A 24086-nucleotide genomic window follows, 5' to 3' on the forward strand; every position below is an offset into this window, starting at 1 on the left:
GGACAAAAATGATTAAAAGGAAAAAAGCCCCATTGGGAGAAGAAAGTGCTCTGGTCCAGGTCATCTAAGAAATACTTGTCCAGTTTTCAAACTTTATCTTTCCCCAACTGGTTAGAGTGTGTGTGTGTGTGTTTACTTTTTCTTTTGGGGGGAACAGAGAATAAAAGCAATAAATCATGGAAATTATTACATAAATAAAATCAAATCACAGAAATGTTATTCAATTAAAAATAAATGTAGCAAGATTATACTTTGGCTAAGGACTTTCCTGAAATTTTCATATAACAAAGGAAAATAACTCAGTGATTATAATACGATAAACACTTATACTCTTGAGCTAATATTATTTGTTAAACAGAAGGCTGTTCTTTAAACAAGAATTTGCTTTGTATTAATGACTATTGGTGGTGACTTAAAAAATAATAGTAAATGACAAGAAAGAAGGTTATTTACCAAAGAAATATGACAACAGCTTCTGAAGACCATCTCCGTTTAACTCCTTCCCTCCTCTCACCAAAACAAACAAACAAAAAAATCCCTAAAACCAGAAAATAGAACCATAATGTTAGAGAAAGGGTAAATAAGCAACATTTCATGTATGAAGTACCTGGATGTGGTTTATATAGAAAATTTTTTGAGCAAGCTTGGTCCTGAGAGATGACATAGCCCAGTGATGTGCAACTCAGAACGTGAAGTGGAATCCCCTGGGAAACTCACACCTGATACCCTCCTCTCAGAGATTCTGATTTCCGTAACCTGGGTTTAAATCCTTGGAGTTGGGAAGTTTCAAAAACCTCCAATGTTCAAATGCTTCCATGTTGTTACGGATAAGAACCACTGCATGGGGCCAAGCTCTTCCTTTTACAAATGAGAAAATAGTGGATGGAGATCTCCATAGCTCACAATGCTGATCATTGGCAGAGCCCAGTGCTAGATTTCAAATTCATTTTTCTTCCCACTTAACACTCTTCACCCTCCTGGGGCCCCAGAGAGGGTCTTATTTATTTTCTATATCCTTTATCCTTGTCAACATTTAATGGCACTGCCCCACGGTAGGTGATCAGTAAATATTAATTGAACAAAGTCATATCTCTTGTCTAATTGCTGATATTGGCCATGTGGGAAAAACCTGTCAATGGAAGATGGGTATTAAAAATTCCACGAGTTCTGCATTGAGAACGTTTCTCACTGTGTTTTTAAACTCAACAGTCTGTCCCCACATAATCCTGGAACCTGCAGTGACTTCTGCCAGTTTCCATGGTACCAGCTAGTTACAGAGATTTTAGGGCAGGTTGGGGGTACCTGGGGTATATCTGGGGTGGGGTAGGAGGAGACTGCAGAAATCTTATACCTGAGCCACACTCAAAAGGAAGGAAAAAAACCCATTACCAGATTTTACTAGGATTAACAACAGGCTTTAAAAGGTTGGAATGTGGGAATGGTATGGAGTTTTCCCTGGACCTGGGCACGGATCCACATAGAAAGTACTAATTGATGAGTAGGAGAAACGACATGGTTTGCAGGACAATGGCATCCATAACGAGGAGCTCACACAGAGCGGGTGTCTACTTCGTAGGACTGACAATCCAGGTTTTCTCTTAAGAGTACTTGTCAGGAGCACTTAGGAATTGTATTACCTCTCAAACTTCATGGGCTTGGACCCCTCCTCAGAAATTTAAATTCTGTAGAAAGAGTGGGGATTCTGATGCATCTGCTTAATTTAAAGGGACTGAGAATAATCTTAGTCTCTCACCCTTAAGTCTAATGTCCACATAGAGCTCCACATAGAGCTCCACATAGAGCTGCAATCCTTTGTTTACAAGCCTGTCTCTTTAATACATAAATTGCTTACAGAGAGGTTACAACTAAGGCTTCATCAATTATTGATATTTTCAGATAACAGGTGAGTGAGTTTCATCACTTGCTTTCCTAAGAAGTAGTTTTGGTAATAGTCATTACAAAAACAATAATGGATTTCTGGCTGTCCTTCTCTCTTCCAACTTGTGAGAAACACAACTGCCTTAAGCTTTCACGATGATTTACAGTTGGTGATTTTATCCCTTAGTCATTTATTGTAGCATGTCCCCTTTCTATGGATGGGGAAAATGAAGTAACGTCTCCTGACGTTCTCTTGTATCACCACCCTTGACGAGGAAAAGCATAGTTGGAGAGAAATAGGGCATTCCAGTGGGTGGAGCCACTCAAATAGTTGACAGGTGGTGGTGCAGAGGCACCATAGCTCTTTTCTAGTAACACATGGTGAGTCAGATCCTATCCTGAGCCATCTCTTCTTCCAAGCATGGCAATCTTGAAATAAATGATTAAAAAAACAAAAAAACAAGGATTTACTTTATATTAAAAAACCCACAATTTATTGAAAAAGAGTAACACTTTATACAAATTCCCATTACAAAACCCTAAAATACCTATTTGTCTGTTTCCAGGTATGGTAGCAGAGTACAAAAATATCAAAATTGGATAAATTTTGGTGTAACCATCCTGCTGGCCATTTTGGACTATAGATTTCAGAGTTTAGCAACTAGTAACCACATGTATTTATACTTGCCCATCATTAGGATCTATGTAGGTAGCAGAAGTTCTTTGAATTATACATTCTAGGAGCACAGACTTTCAGGTTTGGAAGACACACTAAAATTTACTAGGTTCAAATCATAGGATGCAGTCCTTCGGATAATTTCCCCTATATGGTTTCACTATGAGTTACATTCCCAAACTACCTATCCTAGCAGTGTTAGCTGCCAGCTAATAACAATACCTCTGATAACATCGCATAACAGATATCCACCTTGTATACCCTTGCAAGTTACTAAAAGTAAAAAAATCTTCCATTCTTTGGTTTGCCAACATGTACACTTCTGTTTCACCCATTACATCTGCAGACTTGTCCTAGGTCAAGTCCGCATTCCTGAAAGGAGAAAAGCTTAGCCACAAAAAGTATCAGGCCATAGTGACTGAAGAAAACTAAGACTGCCCCAGAATCCTTTTCACTTAGTAATCTGAAATTCACTTTAGTGTCTCATCACTCGAGAGGTTGGTTAAAGCAAGAAACCTATTGCTTACAATTTGTCTCTTTTCAGTCATTTGAAAAGTAATCCAAAACCTATGCACTTAAATTCCTTAATTCTTTCCCCTAGTATAATACTTTTTACCTCACAAAGTCACACTTACATGTATCCCATCTCGCTGGATCCCCACAACAGCCCTGAGAGGTAGGCAGGTCAGGAAGTACAATCCTCTTTTTATAAGTGAAGCAGTAAATCTAGGGCAACCAAGCGCCCTGCCCAAACTCACACTGTAATTGAGAGCACCAAGACTCACATCAGGTCTCCAGACACCGAAGTCAACACCCTTCCCATTACATCATCTTGCTCGAGTGAAGGAGCATTTTCCACAGACTGGAAAACTAAGGGCAATTGTTAAAACGGAACAGAGCACCAACAGCATGGTGGCCACCGCCGAAAGGAAGGAAACGGGTCTGTGGAGAAAGGAAGGTGCCGAACGATGGGATGCCTGCGTGTAGGTTTGGTTCAATGACTTCTTAACAGACAATTTAGCAAACAGAGACACTACTTAGGCATATTTCACGTTCAAAGAATGAGCATAATATCAACTAATTAATACTTATACCACTCTAGCAGCTGGTTAAGTATCATTATCTCAATTTAACAGATGGGAAAAGAGGAGAAAGATTAAGTGACCTGTTTACAGCTACAGAGAGAAAATTTGTCATCAGGCTGTCACTACAGAAAGTCTAGCACTTCATTCAGACAAAAAGGTCATCCCTCTCTGGGATGAGGTAAACTATACGAGAAAACAATACAGTTTGAGGAAGGGGACAAGAAAAAGGTAGTTTGGGAGGATATACAACTGTGAATAAGTAGGTCAAAAAATTCAATCAATAGAATTGTGTCACAACACTTGGGAAAGCAGCACACAGCTCCTCAATGGGACAAATATTTTCAAAGCAAACAAGTGTGTTACAGGTCAGAGTACAGGGAGCATATGGGAAGGTCAACAGGAATATACCATCTGGTCACACAGAAAGATCTGCTCCCAAAACTCTGGTCTGTAAGAGATTCTTACTGACTTTAGGAATTAAACTGTAGGCATATAAGTGTGTTACCAGAATCGAGAGTTAAGCCCAATCTCACAAAAAACAAAGTCATGAAGAATGACTGAATGGTGACAGAGCAAGCGCTATAAGATCATAGTAAAAAAAAAAAATGATACAGACATATGAAAAGGGCACATGTGAAGAACTGAAATAATTCATACTTGGTAAAGTAGGTCAGGTCTTCTGTGAAAGACATTAAAAGCTGATGAAGGAGGGTAAATGATATTTGACCTATTATATATGTATACATAAAGAAAGAAGAGAAGAATACCAAATAAACTACTTATTTAATCAATATAAATATATTTTTCTTTTTTTAGATATATTTTAAGAATGCTGGTACCAACATAATGAGGCTTTACTACCTAACTTTTTTATAGAAAAACATGTACATGTACATATCTATATATATTTAAGGAATGCCCTCTCCCCACATTTGAGATGATGACTCAGTGGGAAGCAGTAATACAAATAGAAAAGGCTTCCCTCTTATATTGAGGAAAGGAGATAAAATAAGACTATGTCATTTTTAGCAATGGGTATTTAACAAAATATGTTCTTTTGGTAATACCACAGTTCAGACTACAATAGTCAAAATCTAAGACCTTAACGCCAATACAGTATTTCAATGTTCATTTTCTGATTGTTCCAACAGGGTTGTCTCCTTTTGCTTCTGCGTCACACGTAGTCCTTCCCACTGGAAGGTGCAGGTTTTGGATAGGGCCTTGGTGTTGGGTACGATGTTGTTTTCTGGGGACAGGAGCAGCAAAGTAGGGCACCTCCCAGAAGGCAGAGGGAAGCAGCAGCCCAGCCAGTGAAGAGAGCCTGACCAAATTCATACCTAAAAAGAAGAGACAATGTATTTGCTTAGTCAGTGAATCACTGGAAACTTCTCTAATATAATTAAAGAATGAAATCAATATCACACTCATTATATTTTTTCTGCTGAAAAAAAATCCCCCATGATCCCTTTAAGTTCTGTGAAGTACTTTAAGGTTTGTGGACACACACACGAGAATGTTCACATTGCAGCTGTTGACAATTTGCAATAGTAGATCAGGCAATGTGGCATGCAACACCAGGTTAATTATATAAATAGTTCCAAAGACTTTTTCATGTGTAGGAGACTTGTAAAGCATGTTTATATATACCTTGGAAGTCAGGTTTGGACAATGGTTCCTAGGCTAAAACTTAACAAGTCATGCTATCACCAAGTAGCAACCAAATTCTACAAAGAAACTGCTAGAGGGTGTTGGAGACAGAGTTTTCAATAGTCAATCACTGAAATCTGAAATTTATGGTTTTACGAAAAAGACTTCTAATCAGCTCATAGATCATTCTAGGTTAAGTTGATCCAGGTGGATGTATGAAGCCATACTTCTGGGGAGAAGATCTGTGACTGATGGTGGACAATAAGGAGAGAGAAGGGCTGGATCTAGAGTTATAAGGCCTGAGTTTGAATTCTGATGCAAACTCTCAACTGCTAAACTGTGGGCCAGTAACTCCTCTTCTAAACCTCAGCTGCTGCTTCTCTTAAAGCAGGATGATTCCATCTGCCTCACTGGACTGCTTTCAGAATCATGTGGGACAACGTAAATAAGCATACAGTGCCTAGCAATTTATAAAGTGCTTTCATATCCATTACTGGTAAAATTTTAGCCTACTGACCTCCAGCAGATTCTGTCCTTACAGTGTAGATCTTATGGGATGGGTCCCAACACAATCACTGCAGTATGTGTTCTCCTCTATGTGGGTGATTTTATACAAAGAAGCATACCTTATCTCTCCACCACTGGGATTTTTCATCCATTCGTCTTAGCACTCAACAAACAATAATTACATCTTAACATTCTGACTCAGAATATAGTTATCCGGCTTTAAAGATGTGAACACAGTGAGACAAAGAGCCGTGTCTCTGATCAAAGGGTGTCATTACGTGAGAGCCAAGAGTCAGCCCTTTAACTTCCACAACTTGCGATATTAAGAAGGCTGACCTTTCTAAAGTTATTTTTATGGTTGTGATGGAACACAGTATTTCAAAGTGCTAACTTTTCTTTTTCATAAATAAATTGTTTTGTCATAAACAGGATTAAACCATTAGAAACGACATATTATTTGTTAACCTCTACAACAGTACTATTTTTGCAATCAGTCATAAACTGTGTTTAGTTACAAATAATCACAAGTGTTAAAAGTTTCAGAATACACTTCAAAAATAAAATTTCAAATATGTTGGTATCTTTATTAATCTTAAAAACATTTTTTAAATATGAAAAAAAGTCCAGCATACACTTGGAAAGTATACAGCTTAGAACTTTTCTACTTTGAAGTTCATTTTGTTATCAATACAGGCTGTTAAAGCAATGATTATTGCTGTTAAAGCAATCATTGCTGTTAAAGCAATGATCAGACATGAGGCACAGGCCATTCAAATTATTTTCAAGTTTGACAGAAGTTCCATAAAATTCTGGATAGCAAATCTGGGAAGCTACGGCACAAGCTGGACTTTGCAGAACATTAAAAGGGTATTTTCTCAGAGAACAAACTATTTTAGGAGTGAACAGCATTACCTGGCATTGACCGGGGTCATGGGGTCATAGAATTCTTGAACAATTCTATTGCCATACCATGCTGTGGCAACTAAAATAGCCAGACCTACAGAAATTCAAAACAAAAGACTGTTAATCACTGTGGAACACTGAGCATAAATATACGGCTCATTAAATTTATAAGTATTTTACAAGAATTAAATCTCATCAATAGTGCTGACATTTTTAATTTGATCCATTTTAATTCAGACGACTTTAATTTAGGGAGATTAGAGGTTCAGACATGATTTATTCTAAGTATTCTCTTAAGACAGATGAAAATATTTGGTGGGAGTTAGGCATAGTTTATAATGTTCATGTCATTTTATTCACTTAGAGTTGAAGGTCACCGGCACAAACAACATTCTGTTGGAAATGTTCAGCAGGTTCATGTCATTTAAGATCTCTTTCAAATATATTGTTATACATCACTGTGTTAGACTACTTTTGGTAAAACCAAAGTCCTTATTAGTAAAGCTTGTCACTTACAATACAAAAGGGAAGATGAAAACCCTTCTACATTCTTCTTGACCAAAACTCAAAATTCACATTTCTTTTTGTTTTTTTTTTTTTTTTGCGGTACACGGGCCTCTCACTGTCGTGGCCTCTCCCATTGCGGAGCACAGGCTCCGGACGCGCAGGCTCAGCGGCCATGGCTCACGGGCCCAGCTGCTCTGCAGCATGTGGGATCTTCCCGGACTGGGGCTCGAATCTGTGTCGCCTGCATCGGCAGGCGGACTCTCAACCACTGTGCCACCAGGGAAGCCCTAAAATTCACATTTCTGAAGAATCAAAATGAAAGTAAATAGCTAGATAGCAAGAACGAGTAGGACCTGTCTCAGAGTGCACTAGATCACCTGAACTCCTACAGCCTCACTGGCCAGATGTGCCAGGTCTTGCCATGAGATTCGCTGAAGTGCCACATCAGATCAATATGTGCTGAACGCTCAATTTCTCATGCCTTTCACATTTCAGTAAGGCCAGAGAAACTACTTAGTCAAAATAACCCACTCTACCATTTATAAGTATACAACACCTTGATTTTTCTTATCTAAAGAAATTAAATAACTTCTTTTTATAGCCATTCTAAAAATTCATCGATTTAGACAGATTAAATATTTCTATGCTACCCCCTCTGCTCCCTTCCTCCTACAAAAAAAAGTGGTCCAACCTAATTGCTTCTAATACTTGAGAGAAAACACCATTGCTTTGGCTGCTCAAGCAGACCATGCAAGTGCTGTAGAACTTGCAAGCCTCACTCCCTAGGAAGTCCCTGAGACTGGGGAAGTGATGTACCGGAGTTACAAGAAGGCAAGCGGAGGAAGGGTCCTACACAGTAAGTGCATTCACAGCCTTTGATGTAAAATCAAACTGTTGGGAATAAAATGCTATCTAGGATTAATTTGAATAAACTTTAACCAAACCTTTAGCAAAGCCACAGGCACTCTTCCTTCATTATTGATGAAATCCACATACTTTTGTTAAAGTGAAAATGAGAAAAAAGTCTAATTCTAGTGTTTCCTAGTGGTAGATTATATCACTGGAGTTCTTTTCAAAAACAATAGACTACTACATACTACTATATATATATATATATATATATATACATACATATATATACTAGTCCATTTCAAAACAATAGACAACTAGTATATATAATAGTTTATTGTTTTATATATAAACACAATCTTATTTAATATAAACCTTATTATAAGGCTTTACAAGTGACCTGTCCATGTCTTCTTCTGGCTTTCATTTTCTCAAACGTCACATATCAACACTTGAATAAAGCAATATATACACATTCATTTTCTATGGAAAATGTAATCTCACTCTTTTGTCAAGGTTTTTTTCCAAGGCCTTTCTCTATTGTTTTCTTTCTTAACTCATTTACTCTTATTCCCTACCGTTCCAACATTTCACCTCCACTCCAACTGACCTTTCTCTTCACTGATCTACGGGTACCACCTGTTTATCCTGGAGACAGATCTGCCCACGTGGAATGATGTCCTCATTTTCCTCCAATAATCCCAGTCTTATTCATTCCTCACACACCTGTATGATTGACACATTCTTTATGTTCTCTCTCACCATTCCCCATCTTTCCCACATAGCATCGGAAGAGACACTACAGAAATTTTCTGAATTACATAGAATTGTTCCTCAGTGTTTGCTAGATAGAAAAATCTCTCTTCACCTGGGGAGAATGGTTTTACCAACCAGTTGGCACCTGAAACCTCAAGGAATAGACCTGTCCACTGTGAATACAGATTTTCATTTGGTTCCTGTTTGAGAATGTGAAACTCAAATGGACTTAAGGTTCCTATGTCTTCAGATTTTAAAGGAAGTGTATTCAATCGATTCAAGTGCAACAAATCCACCATAATCTCAGGAAAGCAAAAACTATACCTTAACCCATGTCAGAGAGAGTTTAATAAGGTCTAAGGGGGACAGGGCCTCTCTTACCTGAAATAAGAAAGATCACGCCCCCAATGACAGCCATCCGCATCTTCTGTGCCTCGTTGTCTTCCAGGCACTTCATACACTTCATGCCGACAGTGGCCACAAAGACGGCTACTAGTCCCAGCAGGATGCCAATCACCATCAAGGCACGGGTTGCTTGCAGAGTGCCTGACAGAAAACATTTTAGAACATGTAAAAATCACGCCTAGACCAACAAGAGAAGAGTGGTAGAAGACCAAGTATATTTCAATGTTGTATGGAAGAGAGAAAATCTAACCAGGAGTCAGGAGACTCTGCTTCTAGGGATGTTTCTGCAGGTAACCAACATAGTTTCTTCTCCAGAAAAACAAATACCTGGCTGAATGATGAATAAGAATTCCTCCAGCTCTAACAGTTTACGTTTTCAACATTAAACTCAAAATCCTCTGAAAAAATAATTAATGATTTGGTTGAATAGGTTTAGCTGAACTAATACATTTTTAATCCTTACTAATGGAGTTTTAAATTCTGAAATAACAATCATATGTGTTATCCTTAATGTTAAAACATTTATAATTAAAATGGTTTACAATATATCTTGGTAATCGTCAATAGCTTTATACTCCACTCATCAAGCTGCAGAAAATCTGGGTGGGTGAACTTGGAAGACAACTAGTGAATTTCTCATAGATTATCATGGCTGGATAAGCAACACTTGTATCTCCAGTGATGCGGGTGGGGTGGGAGATATGAACACCATTTTCTTAGAACAAAACATAATAGCCTTTGAGATGTTATTTTGGAACATAGTAGGTTTATATTCGGAGATATCACCAGTTTTTAAAACTATTTAAACTGCTATATTGTAAAATAGCAGATAATTCAATGTAGTATTTCTCAGGATTCCACTAATTTTCTAATTTCCTGTTATTGTCATTGGCATACTAAGTCACGATCAAATCGATAGGGCCAAGTTTGAGATTATGCCAGTATGTATCTTAAAGAGTAAAAAGGTGATACCATCACTGTGGCGTAAAGACACACAGACTTTCAAAGAAAAAAGAGCTGAAACTACGCTGGTTAGATGAGTTTGATTAATTCTATCTTTATTTCCTCCTTCAAATAAAGATCATTATCTCTTTAACAGTGTTAACAGGTGACAAGTTTTTTTGCATATATAAATATTTACATTGTAACTAAGCATGCTATCTTGGGTGAGCTACTTATTATTCTTTGGGACCATCTTTTTATTATGTAAAGTGTGAATGACAGTTATCTCTAAGGAGAAGTTGGAACAATTGACTTCTTGATGGTCTTCAAAAGTGGCTGACATAGGACTTCCCTGGTGGCGCAGTGGTTAGGAAAGGTTTTATATCTCACTCTCTATTTAGACCTAGGCTCAGGGTCAGTATTTTCAGGGTGGAGAACCTAGGCTACAAATCATAAAGATTTCTAAAACATCAATTTTAAATTGTTAATTTTTCTATCCTTGCCATAACCAGGCAATCTATGATAAAATCATAGTAACCACTTTCTGAAAGTATCAAAGGCATTTTTTAAACTGCATTTGAGAGATATTTTGGAAGTCAAGATAAATTTTTACTTGATTCAATTAAAATCAAATCATAGGCACTTCCATGCTCCCCTCATAGATCTACTCCCCCATAAACGTGTGTGCGCAAGTGTGCACCCTAGCCACACACTTACTGTAAGTGTGGTACCAGGGTGGTACAAGAACTCCTGAATCAAAACACAGGTTTCACGGACCATGGGTTTCTGACACTTCTTCCTTGGAATCACAAACCATACTGTGGCATGAAGAGGAAAATACTAAGGACTCCACAGTTATGGTGTGTCCTTCCTTTTGTTTTACCAACAGTTTTTGCAAAGACAGTCATTACTTAGAAGGAAAATAAAAAATAACTAAGCTCTTATACATAACACAGATTTCAGATTTGGTCCTAAGTTCCACTTAGAAGGAAAGCATTTCAAACAAAGGAACACTGGAAGAGGAGATACTGAAAGTCACAATGATCCACGTGGAGGACAGGGGGACCACCTGTCCGTTTGCCTAGGACGCTCTCAGTTTTAAAGCTACAAGTCCTGGCTCCTGAGAAGGTCTTCAACCCTGGACAAACTGGCAAAGCTAGTCACTGCTGGATGGTAGGATGTAAAAGTAAAATGAGGTGGGTTAGCAAGGTAGGCAGAAGGCATTTATCATGTAAGACTTTGCAAGCTAGGGGAAGGGGTTTGGAGTTTATTCTAAGTGTGATCAGAAGTCACTGGAGGGTCTTAAAGAAGAGGTGACAAGATTTTTACTCTCTGTCTTCATATGATAGCCCTTCAAGTATGTATAGCCCCTTACATCTCTCACCACCTTTTGCTTTGTTTGTCCATTAAGCTCAGTTTTTCAACCCTTTATTCACCACTGTGGTTGCTTTCTCTGATCTCGAAGTTTTCTACTTTGTTCCAGTTATAGGGCCCCAAACCAGACCCAGCTTCTATAATCATTCTGATCTGTGCTTCATGTGAAAACAGCAGGCCACCAGCCCAGCAGGTCTAAGCACTTGGATCACAAGGTTTACTCTTCACGAGGAGTCTGCTGGACCTCAGTCTCCTGAGTCAGGCTTGTATAAAACCACCCAGGCAGGGAGCGTACATGGATCAACCACTCCAAGGCTCCACCTGCACTTGTCTGGAATTATCTCATTTTCACTGTCTTCACCTCTAAGTTTGTTTCCCTTTCAGTTCTCAAAGAAAGCACATTTAATTCATGCCCCATTTTACTCGTTCCACTACTTTTACAAAATTTCTAAGGGGGAAGGGACAGATATTTTGTTCCATGTGCTACAAACCCTAGTATGTTTTATTTCTTTATAGAACAATGTATCATTTTCATAACGCACAAAAAATTATGGAGAAAATGGGGGAAAAAACCCGGGGGGAAAAACCTATACTCAGGAATCATGTAAACCATATAGAGCAAGGAGATCATGTTTTGTTTTGAAAAATCTGACAAAGCAATAGTGTTATTTTGTGAAGGAATTTTTTTTTTTTTCGTTTACGTCTGGTATCCACTGACTTAGGAAATGTCACAAAATCTCATCTTGCATCACTGGAGACGTCTGGATGAATTCTTAACTATAGTGATATGGGGGAGGGAAATGTAAAATACAAAAAAAAGGCTGAGAATCATAATAGCATGAAAACTCACTAGTTGGGCATATGTAATGGTGAATTACAGATCAAAGTAAGCAAGTGTTGTATTACAAGTTATGAGGGTTTTATGTGCAGATAGAATCTAAACTGTACAGTTTTAAGCTGGAACCATATGAATCCTTCAAATTAACGTCTTACGGAAGCCTTTTAAGTCAGAGATCTAAAATATGTAATTGTGAGCTCCTTGATGACTTGGCCAAATATTTGTTCATACTTCCATCCAAAGCACTAAGAACAGTACCTGGCAAGCTTCATGGATTACTCAATCTGTGTTCAGTGAATTTAAATTTGAACATGTCTTTATCCTTTAAAAATTCTACTATGATAGGTAAAAATACTCTTTTGTGTTAAGCTTCATCTTTGAAATAATACTGAGAAACGCCTTCCTAGAAAGCCTCAGAATACTAAAATCTTGCTACATAAAGCCAGATCTAGTTTAGATCATTAAAAGCTAGAAACTCATCTAGGGCGAAAAAATTCATACTTTTTGTTTAACCCAATATAATTTTTAAAAATTTTCTAAATTATGCATCTAATTAGCTTCCAAGATGAAGTTTTCTTCTGGTGGAACAATGATCAGTAGGGCAGAGAAGTTGAGAAATATTTGAAAGCTGCAAAATATTTTAGACTAGAGAGATACAGTCTTGAACTATTATCTCTGAGTTGACCTGATCGGCTCAGATCTAGAAGCAAATATGTTCCTTTCTGGCCCACTAAATTTGCAGATACCTCTACAATACTATTATCAGCGACTAAAGAAGTTGTCTTTGGAGCAAACATTCAACAAGTTACACTATTTATCCTCATCATTATCAGCAGTACACGGAGAAGGCAGTCTTTTAATTATATTATACTTAGCTAGACTGATAATCTTGAGATTAAAGACTCCTTAAGGAGTTCTTACCACTTGCAACCTGAAAGTATAATCTGAAAACATACTTACAAAGATCTCTACTTATGAGATAAGAAATGAGTTAGAAGTTACTGATCTACTACAGTGAAGTTAATCAACATAAGCGTAGAAAGACAAGCATAGACAAGTCAGTGGAATGTTTTCTTCTAAAGCTTTTCTAAAGTTTTACTATACAAGCAGCAGAATCTCCTTTATGTGACATTGTTCATGCTGTTTACTAGCCATATTACTATATTATTACCCTATGATTATATATCATAAACAAAGTAGATTTTGATTATGTCTCTATCCTCACACAGTCTCTCTTTGCATCAGTAGTCCCTTAATAAGTATTAGGCAAATAAATAAACTGACCACTGGCTGACTAGAACAAAAATCCTCTTCTCTCCTCTGCGATTAAAGGAACTCATCACAGAGTGTCACAGAACTATACTCCCGTGACTTCTTCCCTTATTAAATTGCTCACTTTTGCTCAAGTTCAAAGTTTCTCAAGAGTCCTCATTGTTAGCATTTCCATTTGATTGACCATGAACTGGTGGCCATTGGGTGTGACCTTAGACTCCAGCACAGTCAATAACGGTGGTCTGGGAAGAGACAGGGCTCACCACTTTTTCAGGATGTGCCAAGCAGTTCTGCTACCTCGTTTGTTTCTTAGAGAAATTGCCTCACGATTAAATGTACGCTTCCATGTGACCTCTGTGCCTCTTACTCATCACTCCAATCAAGGAAACCTAAACCATGCCCCTTGGCCGTTTCTGCTCCATCACTGCAGTTATTAACAAAGAATGTTGGCACTGGAAGGAATCAACATTTGCATCTTACCAATCTTCTTAGCTGCATTTCTAGGAACACGGATAGGGCCTGGCTCATGCTTGTCGAATGGATGAATGAGTCATGGATTCAGCTCCCCACTCCTCCTACTCTGCCCTATTTCATAAGCGGGGAAACTACAGCCCAGAGGAATTGAGTGGATCACCACTATAAACATGGCTAGTTAGTGCAAGACCAGGGTAAGAATTGAGTACTCAAGCCTGGCTTTGGGTTTTGACTTTCATCATTCCAAAAGTCAGAACTAATTCTTGAAACGGATCTGAACACAAATGGCCCCTTAAACACCCTTGGTTCAGCAGGCATAATGCAGTCTAGGGAAGTATAAGCAGGTGCCCTCCTCTCTGCCTGTGCTTCAAAGACTGTCCAAGTCAGTGATTCTGTTCTTTGATTGAGCCTAACATCATGGTGAGAGTGCTGGGAAACTTCACCCACAGCCAGTACTTATTAAAGCACACCAACACACATGTGGATTCATGCAAAGCAAGTTGAACAGCCTAGAGGAACTTATAAACAAATTACAGAATCCCAAGGCTAGATGAGACTTAGAGAAAGTCTAGCCTAACCTCCCATTTGTCTGGGACTTGGATTTTTCCCTACAACATTCCTTCAAAACGCTTACTTATTCCTCTGCTTTCCCACCTCCCACCATGCAACCTCCTGGGGCAACTCAGTCTTTGGACAGCTCTAGCTATTAAAGTCAAGCCAGAAGAAGCAATTAACTAAGCACATGAAATAGGCACTAGCTTGCCAAAAGTTTGAGAATTGGATCAAAACAAGGCAAGATGTACAGTTTAATCAAGAAAAGTCGACTGCAACTCTATCTGACACTCTTTTTTGTATATTCCAACTATCAGTCATCAATGTCAATAAACATCCATACTTGGATGGAAGTGAAACTGTCTCAACCATAGTAAAACCACAATCCACGGTATAAGATTTGTTTCCCCAGGAAGTTCCCCAGTTACATTTTCATAAACTGCTTTCCAAGAACCACCTGAAGAAGCCTGGCTGTATCTCCTTTCGTATATTGGCTTATGCAGACTGTATCCCTATAGACACTGTCATGTTCTTTTTACAGCTGAAACTAATTAGAGAAAGGGAATAAGGGATTTTAATATATCCAGCGCTACAACCTTGATAAATCCCGGAATCTTGGCCCTAAGTTGCCAGATGGGCTCCACTGACAAAAAGAACAAGGTACAATTTCAAGAAATTTCTAGCTAAGCTTTTTACCTAAAAGCACTTTGTGGCACACGACTTGTTACAAGGAACACTGCTTATATGTACAGATAATCCTGTTCACCTCTAGATGTCACAGAACTATACCAAAACCAGCCAATGAATCACCTCCCCACCTCTCTACATCAGGTGGGTGTGAGCACATATGTACAGGTAGAGAAATGGAGACAGGTAGGTTCTCTGGCCTCCATCCAAAGACATCTAGTTAGTTACTGGCAGGTTGGAGAGGGTACAAATGAGTCAAGTTTCCTTCTGGGAATCAGTTTTGAGAGAAAGGCCTCAGCCCCACCTTCAATAAACTCTGGCTTTAACGAAAATGGAAAGAAATCTGATCTGGAGTTAAAAAAAATTCATCAGGAAGAAATCTCCAAAATGTGTATGGGGTAGAGGGAAGGTATTGTTTAGATCTTCTACCACAGCTTTAAAAACTGTAACAGCTATATTAATTAGGAATAAATGAAAATAAAACATTTTAACACATTATCATGAGTAGGGATGACCTGTTTGAGTATTGACAACATGGATCGATCTGATTTCATTTGGTCCTTTAAGGCAGTTAACAGGAAACCTATTTAAACATGTAGAAAATGAACTATTTTGATCAGAGGAATCAGAGACCTCTCTGGAATTGCCCTTAGAATGGTCTCCACCTGCCAATTCCTCAATATGATATGTCTGATACAATTCCTTACATGTATTTATCCATCCATGGGTAGATTCAATGATTATATAAAGGTGTGTACCTAATATACTCCTTATGTTTGGCATAAAAGAATCCTAATACGGTAAGTTTGAAAAGCTGAAATGACAACACTAAAAAAACTACTGTATGTACACTGACTCACCAAATTCCAGAGGTACTCAAGCGGTCTAAACAGATTTGGCACAGATTTAACAACTCTAAAGTATATAGCTTTTGACTAAACCACACGCAGGAGGTGGACAAAACAACTGAAGTAAAGTTGAGCGATGACAACACTGCTTACCATCAGCACACAAAGGGGACTTGTGGGCAGGCTTGCCTGTCTAGGCAAAGACTAAGGAAGCTTTTCTTCAATTTAGTCCAAGTGCATGACAGACACAAGGTTCAGGACAACTAATGTAATATCTCAAGGAAGATACTCTAGCCGTGAATTGTTATCACCTAAGTAAGTGGGAATTTAATGAGTTTCTGACAAGACACTCAAAAGCTTTTATTTTTAAAAAAAATGAAAGGAAAAAATTCCTGTCGTCTTTCCACCATCTTTAGGACTATTTCTCTCTACATAATCCTTTCCAACCCGACAGAATAAGAAGCCAATATCCATTACACAGAAACTCCTTTGTGGAAGGCAGAAACTCAAGAGAAGACCCGCCCTCACTCTCCTGAACGCTGAGCTCATCAGCTGTGTCTCCTTTGTGGCATTTGTCTTCAGTGGCTCCATTCTTCCCTTCATATTATGAAGGGAGGTTATTTAGAACTTCTCTTTGTTGTCATCCTTTTTCCACCTGCTACCCACCTTCACTTTCCAAAATAACATTATACAATCTGCCTCTTCTGAACACTCTTGGCCTGAAAGCTAAACCCTCTGGAGAATCTTAAGAGGCTTCTTCAAGGGACTTCCCTGGTCATCCAGTGGGTAAGACTCTGAGGTCCCAACGCAGGGGGCCAGGGTTCAATCCCTGGTCAGGGAACTAGATCCCACATGCATGCTGCAACTAAAAGTCCTCATGCCACAACTAGGAGCTGGCATGTCGCAATGAAGACACCTCGTGCAGAGACTAAGACCTGGAGCAAGCAAAAAAAAAAAAAAAAAAAAAAAATTAAAATTGCTCCTTTATTTGAAAAAAAAAAAAGAGTCACACCAGGGGATGCATAGGGGCTTCCTCACACTTACTGGATCTTAAAAGTCAAAAGAATCAAAAGATTCAAACTCAAGTGAGTAGAAGACATTAGGTTGGGACATTCCATGTAGGAATGTGATTTCTCCTATGAAAACCCACAGTAAAGACAGATTGGGAAAAAAAATCCTATGTAATAACTTTGGGATTATCTATTTAATTTTATAAACTGGAGAAGCTACCAGGCTCCAAAGTTTTCAAGGCATATCATTTTCTTGACCCAACTCTACAGTTCTTCAATTTTCACAGAATCTGAGAATGTCCAGGAGAGGCCTAAGAGCTCAAGTTAGTTTGGCCTTCACTCGCTCCATCACCACCCCAGTCGTAGGCATGTAAGATGAAACCACACCTACAGAAAAGTGTCACCCAGGGTGTCAGAGGAAAAACAAGAGCTTAGGTCTGGGCCTCCCCTTCCTCAAGCCACAGGTCTCTCTCACTTCCTCATGGCAGAACACGTGATCAGAAGACTTGATCCACTGAAGGTTGATAGACATGTAATCACACAACAGGGTCCGTTTGGTAGCTACTCCTCCAAAACGGAGCCACTGGGGGGTTGGGTCCCTGCGTCACAGCTGCGGGAGTAGGGAGTGCACTCACTGTTCAGATTCAGCAAGGAGTCGAAGATTTTGCACTGGATCTGCCCGGTGCTCTGCGACACGCAGGACATCCACAGCCCCTCGTAGATGGCCTGGGCCGTCACGATGTTGTCGCCAGCGTAGGAGTAAATCCTCCACTGGGGCAGCGCCGTGCTGACGATGGAGCCAATCCAGCCCAGGAAAGCCAGGATGAAGCCCAGCAGCTGCAGCCCCGCGTTGGCCATGGCTCGCTCGGGCTCCCGCACCGGCTCGGGGGCGGCCGGTGCACAAGCGGGAGTTTGCAGGTGCGCCCCGGGACTCCCGGGGGTGGCGGAGCTGCGCGGAGGAAGTTACTGCGGGGAGCCCTGCTCCCTGCGTCGCCGCTGGAGAAGCTCTGGGTCCGGGTCCGGGTCCGGGTCCGGGTTGGCGCTGGAGTTGGTAGGCGAGAAACCGCAGCTACTTCGGGGCCGGGACTGAGACGCCGAGCCGCTGGGCGCCGCGATTTAAAGCAGCCCCGCCCCGGCCGGCCCGGCCGCCGCGCAGCGCCCCCTGGCGGTTTCGGGGCGGCTTACGGGGAAGCGAGAGGGAGCGTGGGAGCTCGCGATCGCCCACGCGGCCTTGGCCGGAAGGTCCCGCCCCCTAAGGGGGGTACAGGCCGAGGAAGAGCAGGCGCGCAGAGTGTTCCCCAGCTCGCTTCCTCTCTTTTCTCCCCTAGCTCTTTTCCTCTGTTGGCCTTCCCAGGCTTTCCATTCATTCAATCTACGTTTATCCAAAAATGACTCCGTATATCTAAACAGTAAAAATGCATAAAGATGAAAAATAGAGACCTTAAGGGGCGCACAGTTTCATTTTCAACTTTTTTCCACTATCGGATTAAAAGACATTGCCTATCTCTCTCCACCCCTCTTCCCTCCCTCACACACACTTACCTCCCTTCGGTTCAGCCTCCTTCTCCTCCTTTCCTCCCTCTGCCCCCTTCTTCCCTTCAAGATCTCTCCTAGAATCATATTTTTGCAAGGGTAGTAAGCAATCTTTATACTTTATTGATTGGGAAACTGAGATCCAGAGAAGAAACGTGATTTCCATAAGATCACACAGCAAGTTAGTAGCATATGCAGTACTTGGTTCTCAGCCCACTCTGCTTTCTAACTACTTCTCAGCTCGACCAAAATATATGTCCTTTGATCTATTACCATCCTTATGAAAATGCAGCCTACCCTGTCCCACCCCTACACGTGTACACACACACACACACACCACACCCCAGCCTCTTCCCCACAGCACTTTGTCTTAGAGCAGTGATTCGTTCTCAGAGGGACCCGGCCAATGGGCCTCTACTCCTCCAAAGTGTGTTTCATTAATGAATTATCAGATGCTATTCCTCAAAGGTGACAGCATCCCAAAAGTCCCCACCCCCAGCAGAAAGAGGCCTGGACTGGGATTAGGAAGTCCAGGTTCAGACGCCGTTTTTGCAGTGACTGGCTATGGCCAACACCTCAGCTTTTAGTCTAGTTCAGCCTTTGGTTTCTCTGTATGGGTCTCTAAAGCTTCCTTCTTAGTAGTTACTCAGAAGTGTACCTCAGGTGTTGTGGTCTGGAATAATTAAAATGTCTTCCCGGCTGCTTTGTGTATGTGGTGCCAGTGTGATGGAACGAGAAGCTTCTATGATTTTAGTAAGAACAGAAACGCCTGGGAGGCAGAGATAAACATGCTAAGGAGAAAACAAGATATGTTCCGATATTTACTATGGCAGCTGCCAGTTTGTAACAAGGAGGGAACAATTTAAAAAAAAATGTTGGGCTTCCCTGGTGGTGCAGTGGTTGAGAGTCTGCCTGCGGATGCAGGGGACACGGGTTCGTGCCCCGGTCTGGGAAGATCCCACATGCCGCGGAGCGGCTGGGCCCGTGAGCTGTGGCCGCTGAGCCTGCGCATCCGGAGCCTGTGCTCCGCAACGGGAGAGGCCACAACAGTGAGAGGCCCGCGTACCGCAAAAAAAAAAAAAAAAAAGTTAATAGTGTGAATGACAGGAGTGAAAACAACTCTACCCCTTGGGAGATTTTGGTAATGGGGGAGGCTATACACATGTGGCGCAAGAAGGAACATGGGAATCTCTGCACCTTTTGCTCAATTCTGCTGTGAACCTAAAACTGCTCTTAAAAAAAGTCTATAAAAAAGCGAAAAAGTAAACACCCAAAACACCCAAAATCCTACCACCCTCACTTCCACCTGGCTATATCCAGATATCTTTTTTTTTTTTTTTTGCGGTACGTGGGCCTCTCACCGTTGTGGCCTCTCTGGTTGAGGAGCATAGGCTCCGGATGCGCAGGCTCAGCGGCCATGGCTTACGGGCCCAGCTGCTCCGCGGCATGTGGGATCCTCCCGGACCGGGGCACGAACCCGTGTCCCCTGCATCGGCAAGCAGACTCTCAACCACTGTGCCACCAGGGAAGCCCCGAGATATCTTTCGAAGGTTTAAATCCAAAGGATAAGTCTGCACAGAGATTTGGGGACTAGCAATGAATAAGGTAATACATGAGCTGGATGAAGAGATTTAATTTGGAGTAAGCAAGATTAAAACAAGTGGGTGATGTCCCTTATCTGAAAGCCACCTCAGACCCCAGGAAGGCTCTCAGGCAGCTCTGTAGCGCAGGACCACATCCAGGTTGAGTCTTCAGAGTCTGAGCCCACAGTTAGCAGTTCCTTCTATGTCCAGACGAATGTTCTGTGGGATCCTGTGGTTGTAGATGAAGAGGTATCAATCACTTCTGATTTATTTGTTCCCCAGGACTATTAAGCTCAGAGGAGATTCTCATAATTTGCTATAGGACTAGACCACCACCATGTTAATCAAATAGTCCTGTCTTTTTTGTTCCAGTCAGTTCAGAATTAAAACTATTTAAAATTTTTTTTCTTTGTTGTTCAGATTAGATTAATAAAGACAAGATTTGAGTTCCATGAACATACTTGTACACAGGTCTTTTAATCTACCTTGGGACCTGTTTTTATCAACCTACAGTTGTCAGGGAATTAGAAGGATGAACTCTGTGGTCAGTATGACCCCGTGTTTTTTTTTTTTAATTATTCCAGGTCTGTGTGAGGCTGATTACTTCATTGCCCACAGCGCACTTGTGAGGCTGCGGTGGGTGCTGTTTACTCCACTGTGACCCATGCCTGTCTCTGGCATCCCTAATCCTGTCTAGTTTTCCTTCCTTCCCTCAGAGCAGATAGGTGAGATAATGGCTCAGCATAAATCCATCAACTCAAGAGGAAAAACAACTTACAGACGTTGTTTTTTAATACGTGAGGCGTAAACAATAGAGAGGGCACTGTGACCAAGAAGTTTCTAGAAAGACCATTGATAGTGTGGCGAATATCCTGGCCCACTGAGTAGGAAAATCTGCTGTGTACCCTCAGACAAATTACTTCCTTTCTTTTTCTCAGTTTCCCTATCAATAAAAGTTAGGAATTGACTTCTAAAAGGTCACCCAAGTCTAAAGCTTTGTGACTCTAAGTAATAATAGCTGATACCAGTGGGCAACATACTGTCATCACCAAATGTTTAGCTCAGAGGTTTAAATGCGCCATGTGAAGGTGACAGAGACACAGGGATGTCAGATCACTTTCCCAGGATTGGATCTGGTAAATGGCAGTGCTGGGATTCCAAACTACACACTTTGACCCTGAAGCACATGCCTTTAAGCACTGTCCTACAGAAGTTCCCTTGTCAACCAAATCAACTAAGGATCATTGGCTTTTAGGGATTAGGTATCCTTATCATGTATTTCTCCACCAGTGAGATATTCCACACTATGACTGCCCTCCTGCCTTTTCCCATCCTTTCTCAAACTCTGCTGCTGCCCACTAAGATCATACACCCGGGGGATCCAGGAGCATGTGGAGGGTGAGGTGTTGCTGCCGAGGAGGGAAATATGGGTGAAAACAGCAAGTAGCCTGCTGGTTTACTCCGTAAGTGACTGATGCTTGGGCTCAGCCATGATCCTGAGAACGAGGAATAAGCATAAGACATACAAAGAGAGATGAAAGTAAAGGTGAGACGAAGAATGATAGAAGAGGGTAGAGACAAAGAAACAATCCCAAGAGGAAGCATGGCAGATTCTCAGAAATGGGGAACGATGAGCGTACGAAAGCCACTGGGAGGTAAATGTTTCACTTAGTGACAATGCGTGTTACTGTTGACTTTTCAGGCTTTCTCAGGTCATAAAAGCAGAATGGATGAACACATTTCTAAGTAAACAATTGGCTGTATAATTATTTAGGGCTTGAGGGAGGAATCAGAGTACAAATGTGAAAGTTTAACATGAATACTAGTATTAGAACATGAAGGTCACCAATACTAAAAACGATTGGTGCTTGCCTGTCATAACTACTATTTAAAACAGTCCTTTGAGTCCCCTTGGAGTTTTTGAGAAAGTAACGAGGCGTAAGTGGTTTAAAGCACAAACTTTTGAATCCTGGTTCTATCACTTACTGGTAGAGTAACTTTGCAAAATTTATGCAACATACTTGAGCCTTAGACTTTTCCTCTTTCAAGCGAGTAAGTGAAGCTCTACTCCATCATGTTGTGACGGTTAAGCAAGTTGATATGTGTGCATTACTTAAAACAGTAGTTAGTACATAGTAAGCACATGAAATGGTGGTTATTATATCAAGCAGAACAGATATATTTAGTTTACTAACCCTGCCATTTACAAATGATCCTCACATTTGTTCAGAAAGACTCTTTTTCTTGCCTCGATTATGTTAGAATCCCACTTAATGTCACAGTTAAATCATGGTGACAGGATAGGAACTGTTTCTAGCAGGCAGATATTTTATATTCAGAAATCGAAAAGGCAGTGATGTGAGGGATGGAGGGGCTTTAGATGAGATTTCTTGGCCCTTTCTCCTGGCCCTCGACAATTTTCCCCTCCAAGTCCTGTGTAGTGTCCTTTCTGAGAAGGGAGGAGCCAAGAGCAGAGGGAGGTTGGAGATACGGTACCGAATGACTGCAGATCAGCGCGCCTCTTCAGAAGGTTAGGTGGGAAAATCCTTAGTTTACGATTTGTATTAAGTCTCTGCCTAGTTATCATGTGGACATATAGTTCCCCCTTAGTCCCTCCCATCAGCTCCCAGCCTAGCAGATCTATCTCTTCAGAAAAGAGAGAGAAAAAAAGATGGAATTTTTCCATAAAATCTACTCTTTGAATCATAAAAATTTACTTTGAAGTAAGCTGGTGAAGGACTGTTCACTTACTTTATCCCTTTGCTTGTGTTCTGTTTAGGGGAAGGTTTCCTTTTAAATATCAGAGATGTTAGAGACACCCCACTAATTTGACCATCAAGAATCAAGGTCAGGGCTTCCCTGGTGGCGCAGTGGTTGAGAGTCCTCCTGCCGATGCAGGGGACACGGGTTGGTGCCCCGGTCCAGGAGGATCCCATGTGCCGTGGAGCGGCTGGGCCCGTGAGCCATGGCCGCTGAGCCTGCGCGTCCGGAGCCTGTGCTCCACAACGGGAGAGACCACAACAGTGAGAGGCCTGCGTACCGCAAAAAAAAAAAAGAATCAAGGTCAAATTATGTTATTTTACTTTTAACCTCCTTAATGTAACCTTGCCTTAATTAGGCAAGAAACAGAACCAATAGGAGATATAGATAGATAGATTCCTTTATTAAACATGATGTTAGACAAGTTATATACATATAATATATAATAATATGTTACATATTATATGTATATACATAGAGGAGAGATTTATTTTAAATAATTCTTTATTTATTCTTTATTTATTCTAACCTTTATTTTAAAGAGTTGGCTCATGAAATTGTGAGAGCTGCCAAGTCTGAAATTTGTAGGGTAGGCCAGCAGGCTGGAGACTCAGTAAGAGTTGATGTTGCAAGCTTGAGTTTAAAATCTTGCAGGCTTGAGAATTCTTTTTTTTTTTTTCAGAAACTTCAGTTTTTGTTCTTAAGGCTTTCAACTGATTAGACGAGGCCCACCCACATTATGGAGAGTAATCTGCTTGACTCAAAGTCTAGCGATTTAAATGTTAATCAATCTAAAAAAATACCTTAACAGCAACATCTAGACTGGTGTTTGACCAAACAACTGGCCACTATAGCCTAGCCATGTGGAGACATAAAATTAATACACTAATGCTTACTGATCATTTAGATCCTAAGACCTTTATCTGTATGAATTCACTTAGTACTCAAAACAGCCAGTGAGCTAGGTATTGATCACAGCAGATGAGGAAACTGAGGCCCA

General features: G+C 40.6%; 1 protein-coding gene across 1 annotated transcript; it reads right to left on the minus strand.

Moving 5' to 3' along the window:
• Positions 1-2344: 2344 nt before the first annotated feature.
• CLDN1 (claudin 1) lies at positions 2345-18306 on the minus strand. The gene is made up of 4 exons (XM_024740331.1): positions 17846-18306; positions 9190-9354; positions 6706-6790; positions 2345-4976 (listed from the first exon to the last, which is right to left on the minus strand). Exons 1-4 carry the CDS (start codon positions 18066-18068, stop codon positions 4814-4816), a joined length of 636 nt encoding a protein of 211 aa, XP_024596099.1. The 5' UTR covers positions 18069-18306; the 3' UTR covers positions 2345-4813.
• Between the last annotated feature and the right edge of the window lie 5780 nt (positions 18307-24086).

Source organism: Neophocaena asiaeorientalis, unplaced genomic scaffold, assembly GCF_003031525.2.
Source record: "Neophocaena asiaeorientalis asiaeorientalis breed wild unplaced genomic scaffold, Neophocaena_asiaeorientalis_V1.1 scaffold723, whole genome shotgun sequence".
In the NCBI taxonomy this organism is placed as follows: domain Eukaryota; kingdom Metazoa; phylum Chordata; class Mammalia; order Artiodactyla; family Phocoenidae; genus Neophocaena; species Neophocaena asiaeorientalis.

Bases quoted from the DNA above. Each gene is read 5' to 3' on its own strand.
- CLDN1 (XM_024740331.1), bottom strand. From the start codon at position 18,068: ATGGCCAACGCGGGGCTGCAGCTGCTGGGCTTCATCCTGGCTTTCCTG. The intron at 9,355-17,845 runs GTGAGTGCACTC...GTTTTCTGTCAG, and splicing joins CTCCTTGCTGAATCTGAACA to GCACTCTGCAAGCAACCCGT. The intron at 6,791-9,189 runs GTAAGAGAGGCC...GAATTTCTGTAG, and splicing joins CGTGATCTTTCTTATTTCAG to GTCTGGCTATTTTAGTTGCC.